At 39.0% G+C, this 11,740-nt stretch overlaps 1 protein-coding gene across 1 annotated transcript; it reads left to right on the top strand.

Moving 5' to 3' along the window:
• Positions 1-476: 476 nt before the first annotated feature.
• On the top strand, positions 477-1,701 carry LOC127093805 (uncharacterized). Its single transcript, XM_051032706.1, has 4 exons — positions 477-646; positions 705-850; positions 942-1,372; positions 1,516-1,701. Exons 1-4 carry the CDS (start codon positions 477-479, stop codon positions 1,531-1,533), a joined length of 765 nt encoding a protein of 254 aa, XP_050888663.1. The 3' UTR covers positions 1,534-1,701.
• Positions 1,702-11,740: the final 10,039 nt, after the last annotated feature.

Here is an 11,740-nt window from a genome sequence, read left to right as displayed (position 1 = left end):
AAATATAGATTATTACATACACAATGATGGGTCTGATGCAAGAGGTTCCATCCGTTGAGTAAGATGGTCCATATGTTGTTTCTTATCCATATTTCCTTGTTGCTATAAACTAAACCAGTGGTATTGATTGTAGGTCCAGAAAGACACACCCATGGTTTTTTCACAGTGCGAAGAACTTCAGTTAGTGTCTTTTCTGTGAACTTAAAACCTGCACTGGCATCAGTCGGAACTGTCACTGTGTCAGTTTTCAAAATGTAGCAGAAGAAACATAGTTCCCATTTGATCCTGGAAGGCTGAATAGCTCAAAGTGATCTGATATGTCCAAGAAAAGATGAGATTCAACATCTCGTGCTGTACAAAATCTGAACTAGTAACAACCTCAAAAAATAGCAATTCCAGCCACAACCACTTGAGGCTTTAATTTCTTTATTAGTTCTATCAACAAATCTGATTGCCGAGGGGCTTCAATTGATGTTATGGACAAGGATGTTATTTCTCGGAATTTCGTCATAGCAGCATGCACACGCAATGGTAACGTTGAACTTGGTTTTATTTTGTACCGTAGTAAATTGTTGGACTTACCGGTTTTGTTGCCGCATTTGCAGGTTTTGAGGATGGATTCAAGTTGCAGCCAAATAATGGATTGGTACGAAATCCTCTACAGGCCATTCACTTATATCTTGTTGCGGACTATGGTTGCTTAGCAAAAGCTTTGATGATGGTGTCAGCAAACCTGTTGAGGATATTGACTGGGATGCTCTTACTGTAAAGGGTACCTGCCAGGAAATTGAGAAACGATACCTGCGCCTAACACCGGCACCAGATCCCGCCACCGTAAGACCTGCTATTGGTGTGTTTTTTTGTATAGATCAGTAGTAACCTGTGAAATGCATAGCAATATGATTCTCTGTTCTTGAGATAACATATGTGTCCGTTTGCAGATTGTCATCATCATACTCATCATTTGTCAAATTATGGTGACGAGCCATCAGTACTACTCTTCTTATTGCATACAAGTCCTCCATCCGTAAGCCTGACTGCACAGAAACGAAGGAGTGCGATTGCATTAAGGCTCACATCACTATTGAACCGGTCATTTGTAACTGTCAAAAGGCATCCAGCACAATCAGTGAAGGTCGTCATTTCTGCGGTTGTTGTCCATCCTGAGAGAACCATTCCATCAGGTTCTTTCTCTTCATCAAATTCCTCTCTTTTCAAGATTGGCATCATAAATTGCAACCATCTGTACTTCTCTTCTGCAGTCTACCTGAGGCGCAAGTGTAGGTACTCGGCTTCTTCACCACACGTTTCCACTCATCAAATGTCTGGTTCACATACATTTGTTGTTCAACATGATTCTGTACACGCGAAGGTAAGAAATGGCTTTCACTTTCTATAGACTGACTGTTGTATTGTTTGGTTGAGTCAATTTATCTTCAATTTGTGACGGTATTCGATCCCTTGTTTTTTTTTTTGGAGCGCTCTAATATTGAACTGCAGTTGTTCATTGTGCAGGCATTAAGAAGACCATGATTCCAAAGTTTGATCATGAATAATGTCCAACACCAATGTAGAGCTCGGGATGAGATCAACTCTTCTGCATGATGCTTCGAAAATGCCTCACAAGCCCACGGCATATGACCATCAGCCAGTACCCCTTGTTATTTTTGGCGGTTGCAGTCTTGCCTTGAGCTGCGTTACCGTCGTTTGCCACTTTGCAGCTTGGCTCATATGCGCTAGAGTTTCTCGTGTAATAGCTTTTGGAAGTGTGGCTTATGCAGGTGGCTTTTGTCTCATTGTGCTGCAGTGGGGTGTGCCGCAGCTTACAGCTGTCGTTGGAATGTGAAGTTGGTTTGGCATCTTGTAGCTGTTTCCTTGGCAGCTAGGCTTGGTGTAGTAGTGTGGTTGTAGCGTTTTGTTTGCTTTTCCTAATTGCTATTAATTAATATTGGATTTGAATATAGCTTGAGGAAAAAAAAATGGATTTAAAAATAGAGTTGGATGTGATGCATTGTTATGCTTGAATGTTACGTGAAAATGTATGTATGAAAATGAGTTTGGAGATGTTTGAATGTTAAATATTACTGAATGTTATGAAATGTATGTATTATTATTTTGATTTGGGATGCATTATGGATACAAAATGGATTTTGGATTTTGAATTTTAATTATAAAAATGGATGTGGATTTTTAGGAATAATCCAACATTAGTTTGAATAATCAATTTAATTACTAATAACAAATCAGCAAAAAAACCAAATTAAAAATAAATTAATCTATAATTCATTTAAAATTACTTGGATATCAACTCTAACATTCATTTGGAAATAAAAATCGATTAGAGTTTTAATCATTAGTAAAAATAAACAATTAAGATTAAATTGACAATTGGAATTAAACTTAATTTGAAATTAAAATCAAATTAAAAATAAAAAAGAGTCAAGATATTAAAATCCGTTTTATACTGATGAATGTATGCAAATGCAAAAATAAAAGAAAAAAATGGAAAAATTTCAGGATCAAAATCGGGGTATGACAGTTGCCCCTATTTAAGCGTCTTCAACTAGAGAATATGAAGCAGGACACTCTTCATATGATCATAGTGGGAGATGGTTAAATACTAAGAAGACCCAGATTTTGATCCTGAATCCCTATGATATGATATGACATGATATGACATGATATGATATGCATGGATGCATGAATGCATGGTTCTTTTTTTTTGTAATTTTCTTATCTGCTAGGGATATGGTGGACCCTTAACAGGAGATGCTACTTAGACAGATCAAACTGTGGGGAAAGTTGATGGTCCACAGGAAGACAGACAAATGGTAAGAAACAAACTTGCTGGGGAGACAGTCCTGCTGGAGAATCAGACACACACTGGGGAGTATTCAAAGTGAGATTTGATAAACGACACTTAGAACACAAGGGATTTCGGTAGTAAGTTCACACATGACTTGACAACGCTGGGGAATAATCATGGAGAAAAACTCTTCAGAACAGGTTCATGTATGACCTGACATCGGAATAAAGCTCAACAACAGGTTCATACATGACCTGAATAGTATTGAACAAAAATTGGAAAAACTCTTCAGAGCAGGTTCAAGTATGACCCGACCCCGGAATAAAAGCTCAACAACAGGTTCATATATGACCTGAATAGGATTGAACAAAGAATCTTCAGAGCAGGTTCAAGTATGACCGGACCCCGGAATAAAAGGTTCAACAACAGGTTCATACATGACCTGAATAGGATTGAACAAAGAATCTTCAAAGCAGGTTTAAGTATGACCGGACCCCGGAATAAAAGGTTCAACAACAGGTTCATACATGACCTGAATAGGATTGAACAAAAATTGGAAAAACTCTTTAGAGCAGGTTCAAGTATGACCGGACCCCGGAATAAAAGGTTCAACAACAGGTTCATACATGACCTGAATAGGATTGAACAAAAATTGGAAAAACTCTTCAGAGCAGGTTCAAGTATGACCAGACCCCGGAATAAAAGGTTCAACAACAGGTTCATACATGACCTGAATAGTATTGAACAAAGAATCTTCAGAGCAGGTTCAAGTATGACCGGACCCCGGAATAAAAGGTTCAACAACAGGTTCATACATGACCTGAATGGTATTGAACAAAAGGAAAAACTCTTCAGAGCAGGTTCAAGTATGACCTGACCCCGGAATAAAAACAATTGGACTTTGACCGTAAGCAATGGACTACAACCAGCTTTTAACGGATTTTGCCAACAACAATTGGACTTGAAAATGACCGTGAAAACCGGATGTTGGTTTAAAGATACCAAAGACAAAACGGAATTAGAGGTCCAAGGACATAGGATCAACAACAAGACCTAGGTCAATGCAAAATGAGCACGAAGTACATTTCGGCTATGCATGATTTGAATGCATGATATATGAATGATCATGATTATGAGAATGCTGACGCTGGACAGACTGGGAGTTTGTAAGGCTTTTTATGGAAGCTCATGATTCCTCAACACCGAGAACTCAACCAAATATTTGTGATAGATGTTGTCGAAGGAGAATTCTATCCAGCTTGATAGCCACAACTTAGCCAATGAGATCCTTTTTAAGGATCAACGAATCGTGCTAGCATAATTTTCGGGCACTCGTCTTAAACTCAATAGTTGTTGACGTATGGCAGAATTTGTTTGAGCAATTTGAAAGCACGAAGAAAGAGGTTCTGCCCCTCTGTGGCTCATCTTGCCCCAGTTTGTTGGGTCTTTGGAAATGTTCACCTTGAAAGTGAGTTTGGAAACAACTTTCCATGAGACTACCTCGAGAGGGCTTGCCCCAAGTGCTTGAAACTTGCAACGATCTGAACTTGACTAAACAAATGTTGGAATGGCAGACTCTTGGTTAACCGTCATTTGGATAGTTGGACTCATTGAGCTCTGAGGTGGCTTGCCCCAGCCTAAGTCTTGAAGCAAATTACTCTTGGCTAAGTGAACCTTGAAGTGATTGGACTTACTGAGCTCTGAGGTGGCTTGCCCCTGTCTGATTCTTGAAGCAGATTACCCTTGGCTAGATGACCCTTAGGGTGACTAGCTCGAATTAACTGATGCTCAAAGTGATTTGCCCTTGACTAGACTTCTTTCACTCCATCTAGTTCCTCAACTGTGTATTGAATTTCTTTGATGCTGAGTGTTGACTCGCAAATAAGATTGTTCATTCAGAAATGGTAATTTTAATTCAATGCTTATGCAAAAATTTGAAATCAAAATTTATTGATATGAACGGGTGAAATACAGTGAACGAGTCGTTGATAAGAACACAATGGTGATCAAGTCATTCACAGTATGCAAGTTGGTGCCATCAAATGATTAACAAAAATCGTTTGGAGTCAAGTTAACACCACCTTGTTATAGTATGCTTTCAAAATAAACCCTGCCTCAATTAGGTCTTTTAAGGGTTGTAACGTGGTCTGGTTCGCGGTTTCTTGAAACAAAAGGATATAAGGCTCAAAATTTGTTTTTACCCACCCCTTCTCCTTGATGATCTCCAGTTCCTACGTTCAGTTAATTCGATACACGTATTCGACTTCCAAAAGGGTTCGAAGGTGTGATGAGGGTTCAAGACGAGTTTTCTTGAAATGGCAGTCACCTTATTTTGTTTTTGTTGAGGATTTAATGACCTCTTTTGATTGATTTATTTTATCCCTAATTTTGCCTGAACTGCTTCTTTGAAGCTTTTGGTCCATCGGGATGCCCTAACTTTTGCATAAGTCATCTTGTGGTATTTGACCTAGTGGGCTTTTTTCTATTTTTTTTTTAAAAAAGGTGTTGACTGCCACATTATTGGTGGATGAGGATCAACCAACATTAATTTTAGCTTTTCTCAACTTCTTCGACACCTCAACACATGCGCGAAGGATAACATGTGGTTGAACCTAATTGGAGGGTGTACATATGGACGATTTTTTTTTGAAAGATCGAATGCATGATCAAACTATCTGAACACAACTACCCTGCCCCAGGTTAAGATTAAGGGTTTTAGATCCGAAACAAACACCAACTTCTAGGCTCAAAGTGGTTGTCTAGGGATTAACTCCTTATAACTTCAGTGTTTGGGGATTTGAAACAATGCCTTACATCATCGACAAGGTTTTACTCAAAAGCATACCACAACAATTTCAGGTGTTTCGTTTTCATCATCCTCCCTCCAATCTTTGTTAACACAACAGTTTGATAAACAAAAGTGAATGAGAGGAGTATTTTTGTTTTTTAACATAAATGAAAAACGAGTGAATACGAATGGATCAATTCAAAAGATGCATAAACATTTCATTAATCTTACCAATTCAAATAAAACAACAATGTTTAAAAGCAAATAACAACCAACATGCAAAGAAACTACAAAAGAAGTGTTGAAACAACCAAATGATTGCCAGCTTTAGGGAATTGATTTCTTCAACCTTGAAGATTGGGATCAACCAGCTTTTTGACATTGGCATGATGATCTTCAAATTCTTTTCCTTCAATCTCATCGTTGAACGCAACCTTCTTGAATCCACTACTACTTCTCCTTTTCTTTCATTGGTATGGGTCGTGACATTGGAAATCCAAGGCGGTATCTCAATGCTCTTACCAGGAAACAATGATAGCTCATTAGCCACATCCCTGACATCTTCCTTGTGGAACAAAACCTTGAGGGTTTTCAAGGGTCCTTTCCCTTTCTCATTATCTGGCCCAAAAATCAAGGTATATGTACCTGAGCCTTCCTCCTTGAGTGTTGGTGACCTTATGTCAATTAATCCTTGCAGCTTGAGCTTAAAACTCATGCATTCCTCGATGGAGTGCCCCATTGTTCCAGTATGGTATTCACACTTGATCTTCGGGTGATCTTCTTCAAAGACTAAGCTCTTCTTGTTAATCAGTCCTCGTACCAAGGCTTTTAGCGCACAGCAAGAATCTAGGTTATGTCCCAATGCCCCTTTATGGAATTCACACGTTGCATTTGGATTGTACCATGGTAGGTATGGTGACACAGGCGTGAGAGCTCGAGGGGTCACCAAAGCATTCTGGATCAGTAGCGGGTAGAGCTTGCTATATGGCACCGGAATAGAGTCATTGTGATCCTTGTTCCTCTTGTTCTGATTCTGATTTTTGTTTTGAACCTGGTTTTGGTGACTTTGAGGAGCAATAGCCAGAGGATGTTGATGATGACGCCTTGAGGGAGGTCCATATACTGGTAAATGAGGAGTTGCCACATAGCATTTCCCTTGACTTGGGGTAACACCAGATGGATGTGGCGTAGTAGCTCTCTTTGTTGCAGCAGTGTATATTGGGTGACCCTCTTTTCCCAACAAGACTTGCAGGGTTTCCAAGACCCATCTCATTTGGCTCTTCAAAAGGTTAAGTTCCTCCATCAGTACTTCTTGGCTTTTCCTTAGCTCGTCCATCATCCCCTGAGACATGGTTCTTTGCTCTTCATGTGTTGAGAATCACTTTGCTTCACGGACAAAAGATGGATGAGTTTTTTTTTGGTATTTTGTCTGAAAATGACATGCGTTATGATGAGATGCAAATGCAATGGAATGCGAATGAATGCAATGCAAGCCATGCACATTTGTTTTTTCATACACGGGTTCAAAAGTATGAGGTACTGATGAATCTGATTGTTTTCCAAGAATAGGTTCTCACCGGGTAAGATCTAAGGTTTTGTTACAAAGGACTCCCAGAGTCATTGATTCACAAGAATGTTTGACGCTTACGGGAAATACTTTCCGGTCGTCAACTCCATCAAGGGAATCTATTCTGGGTGAGGTTCTCGTACCGACCCTTACGAAGTATTCACCTCGGGAGTCCGTACTACGCAACCATCGACTGGGTTCTAGACAGGATACTCAGAGTCATGGATTCAAAAGACTGTTTGACGCTTACGGAAAATACTTTCCGGTCATCAACTCCATCTGGAGAATCTATTCTGAGCGAGGTTCTCGTATCGATCCTTACGAGGTATCCACCTCGGGAATCCATACTACGCAACCATCATTTCTAGTTGGCCAAAGGTTCAATGTTCTAAAAGGTCCTTAGAGTCATGGACCCCTTTGAAACATCGGCGCTTACGAGGTATCCACCTCGGGAATCCATACTACGCAACCATCATTTCTAGTTGGCCAAAGGTTCAATGTTCTAAAAGGTCCTTAGAGTCATGGACCCCTTTGAAACATCGGCGCTTACGAGGTATACACCTCGGGCGACAATATTTGCAAAAGGATCTACTCTAAGTGAGGTTCTCGTACCGACCCTTACGAAGTATTCACCTCGGGAGTCCGTACTACTCAACCATCGTCCTATCTTATGTGTTTTTTCACTCTAGACTCGGGTGTAGAGTCTTTCCCACATGGTTTGCAATCAAATACCCAAGTACCAACAATCGCAATAGAACCAATATTCAACAGATATATCAATATAATAATAAAGACAGTAAAAAAGCAATAAATAAGGAAAAGCCACACAATTAAACAAACAAAGGCACACAAACGTCCTAACTAGGCTTGACTCACTTAGGGATCTGATACTCCCCAGCAGAGTCGCCATCTGTCGCACCTCGAAAAATGGGGATACGACTTCAAAGCGAAGCGCGATCGCACGCTCGCAATGATGGACTGAACAGAGTCGCCACCGAACTTTATTTATTCCTAAAAAGGAAAGGGGAAATATCGATAAAACCCAAGAAACAAAACGACAATGATTATGGTCGTCGCAACCAAATCAGGGTTCGGGAGTCGATTACGCAAGGGGAAGGTATTAGCACCCCTCACGTCCGTTGTACTCAACGGGAACCATTAGGTCAGTTGTGTGCGTTAATGTTAGTTAACATATTAGGCTTTTCGAATTATTATCTGGGAAAGAATGAATAAAAGACAGGAGAATATTTTTGGATTTTTGACGAAGGACTAAACCTAAGTTTTTTTATTAGTGGGCCTGACAAGATTTAAAAATCCTGCTCCTACGTATCTCAAAAGAGAAATCAAGGCTTACGTAGTTCTGGGTAGAAAAATGTTTGTTTGTTGGTCGATTGTAGCGAAAGCTATATTGTATTAATCGACGAAAACATTGTTTTACCCAAAACAGATGAGGAGTGAACGCATACCACACATCGAACGGATTTATAAATCTACATTCGGAAAAGCGTCATTTATCTCTACTCAACAATCGTGGCCGAAACATTGTTTTGTATCACTTTAGACAAGATACCTTTCGTTTATGAAAAAGGTTTTTGATTAGTCGCACGGCGGCGAGAAAAGAGTTTGATTGGTTTGATGTATTTTGAGTGATGGCGAGAACTTGGATGAGCGAGATATACATCTCGAATCCTAGCCTCAGGAGTGCATGGTATACACCATGTTCCATTTCCACCTTTATTTGCAAAAATGTTTAATAAGCATTACGTGTTTTTGAATTTGATTGAGAAAGGGTTTGAAGAAACCGCGTTGACAATTTTAGGCGATGGCGAGAGTTAAGATTGGCGAGGCATACGTCTCGAATCTTAACCTCAGGAGTGCATGGTATACACCATGTTCCATTTCCACCTTATTGAAAGAGTCTTAAATAAGATTTAAGTATCTTAGATTTGATTGAGAAAAGGTTTGACGAAACCACATTGACAATTTTAGACGATGGCGAGAGTTAGGATTGGCGAGGCATGCGTCTCGAATCTTAACCTCAGGAGTGCATGGTATACACCATGTTCCATTTCCACCTTTATTGAGAAAAGTGTTTAAATATGAATTAGGTATTTTGAGCTTTTGTTGTGAAAATGACTCGACCTAGGTCAAGTATTGATAGACGTTTAAGAGAAATTTGTATGAGTGTTTGAGGAAAACAAAGTGGATAAATTTGGATGATGGCGAGAGCTAGGATTGACGAGATATACATCTCGAATCCTAGTCCCAGGAGTGCGTGGTATACACCACGTTCCATTTCCATCTTTATTGAAAAAGTCTTGACTATGAATTAATATTTTTTTGAGTTTTTATTAGAAAAAATGGCTTGACGTTGAATCAAGCGTTTGGTGAAAGTTTGAAAGACATGGGATAGAATGGAGAGAGAAATGAATTGATTTGTTTATTGAGAAAATACTCGACGTTGGATCGAGTCATATTTTTGTATTTTTTTGAAATTTGTTGATTTTATTCTTGTGTTAGTATCTAACTAAAAAGTCAAGTAATACAGAAATAAAACAGTACAAGATTATTACACATCGGGGGAATGGGGTACATTTTGTCAAATGGGGATTAAAACAATCATGAAATGATTAAATCAGACCCAAATAAATAATGCATGAGTGTAAGTGCAAGAGGACCGGCTCATTGTAAGAAAGCCCAAGAGTAAGCTATGTGAGGTTGACGGCGATGCTTAAAAAGCAATCGACTTACAAGGGTGTGAAAAATGGCTCGATATACAATCGAGAAAATATGATTTTTTAAAGTTTTAAAATGGTTTTGCATGCATGACGAATTTAATAAAAAAACATGGACATAAAAAAAAATATTAAAGAAACAACAATGCTAAAAGACAATAAAATACTAAAAAAGTAAAATGCTAAAAGAAAATGAAATACTAAAAAATATGCTACACATGTGTATCGAACTCACTCCACCTAAGACTATGGAACTATCCCCCTCTCCACCAGGCCACTTACTAACCTACTGATAATTTACTGCTAACTCAAATACATAAACTAAGGTAGATTAAAAAAGGATTAAAATAAAAACTAAAATAAAAGAAAACTATTGGTCTACTGGTAATTAAACCCAGCCGCATGGCTGTTGGGTTTTAGATGCTGATTGATTGGGAATACTAAAATACTATATTAATACCCTAGTAAAATAAAAATACTATTAAATGAAAATCTAAGAAGTTTAAACGTAGAAAAAGTAGTGGTTTCAAAGTTGTTCTACTAAAATAAATAAATAAAAAGGAATAAACAAAAGGAAACCCAAAAAAAGAAAAAAGAAAAAACACTGTAATCACATAGTCATCGTCCTCAGCTACCCTCACTCTCACTCTCAACGAAACTCAACCTCTCTCAAAGCCCTCAAACTCGCATCTCTCTCGCGATGCCCTCTCTCCGTCTCACTTCCCTGCGTCTCACTCTCTCTAACAACTACCTCCAGAAGGATCCAAGCCAAAAGAATCTCACCTTCGGTTGCGGCGACGGTGATGATGGAGTTTGAAGCTTCACTGTTTCGCCTCCCTCTTCCAGGTATGCTCGATTTTGGATTTAGGGTTTAAAAGTTCTCGCCGCTCTCTCTGAATCCTCTTTCTGACTAGGGTTTTTTGCTTTTGAAATTTTTGATTTAGGGTTTTCTTCAATTTTTGCCGTTAGCTCCTCTCAATTTTTTCGTTTTGAAAATTAGGGTTTTTTGTGTTTTCGCCGCTAACTCCCTCTTTTTTTTGATCCCTGGCGTTCTGAATCGCCCTCCTATTTATGCCAGGCTGATTAGGGTTACAAATTGATGCTCAATGGTCCAATGGAGAAAGTTCCAGGATTGCTTTTTGATGCTCAGAGATGATTGCCCTGTTTGATCATTGGACTCGGAAAGGTAATCTGAACATAACCTTTCTTCTTGAACTTTGTCTTGATTCCAAATTGGGGATTTTTCTGGATTTTTGCACCTTTTACTAATTAATTTTCTCATTTTACTGCAGTGAAAATTTGGGGTAGTGGATGAGTTTTTTTCAAGAAGGCGCATTCGTAAACGTCACCTGAAACTGGTTCTCCAACATGCCCAGAAGATATAAGCATTGCCTTCAAGTATTGAATACAGGGAGATTCCTGTTATGATCGCTTGCATAGGATATCAGGCTTTTGAGTTGTGAGCATGGATTTATTGGTCCAGAAGCAAAGGACGTCGACCTCTTCAGTTGCAAAAAAACAAATATAGATTATTACATACACAATGATGGGTCTGATGCAAGAGGTTCCATCCGTTGAGTAAGATGGTCCATATGTTGTTTCTTATCCATATTTCCTTGTTGCTATAAACTAAACCAGTGGTATTGATTGTAGGTCCAGAAAGACACACCCATGGTTTTTTCACAGTGCGAAGAACTTCAGTTAGTGTCTTTTCTGTGAACTTAAAACCTGCACTGGCATCAGTCGGAACTGTCACTGTGTCAGTTTTCAAAATGTAGCAGAAGAAACATAGTTCCCATTTGATCCTGGAAGGCTGAATAGCTCAAAGTGATCTGATATGTCCA

Source organism: Lathyrus oleraceus, chromosome 6 (genome assembly GCF_024323335.1).
Source record: "Lathyrus oleraceus cultivar Zhongwan6 chromosome 6, CAAS_Psat_ZW6_1.0, whole genome shotgun sequence".
NCBI lineage: Eukaryota > Viridiplantae > Streptophyta > Magnoliopsida > Fabales > Fabaceae > Lathyrus > Lathyrus oleraceus.
This window is presented reverse-complemented; position numbering and strand designations above follow the sequence as displayed.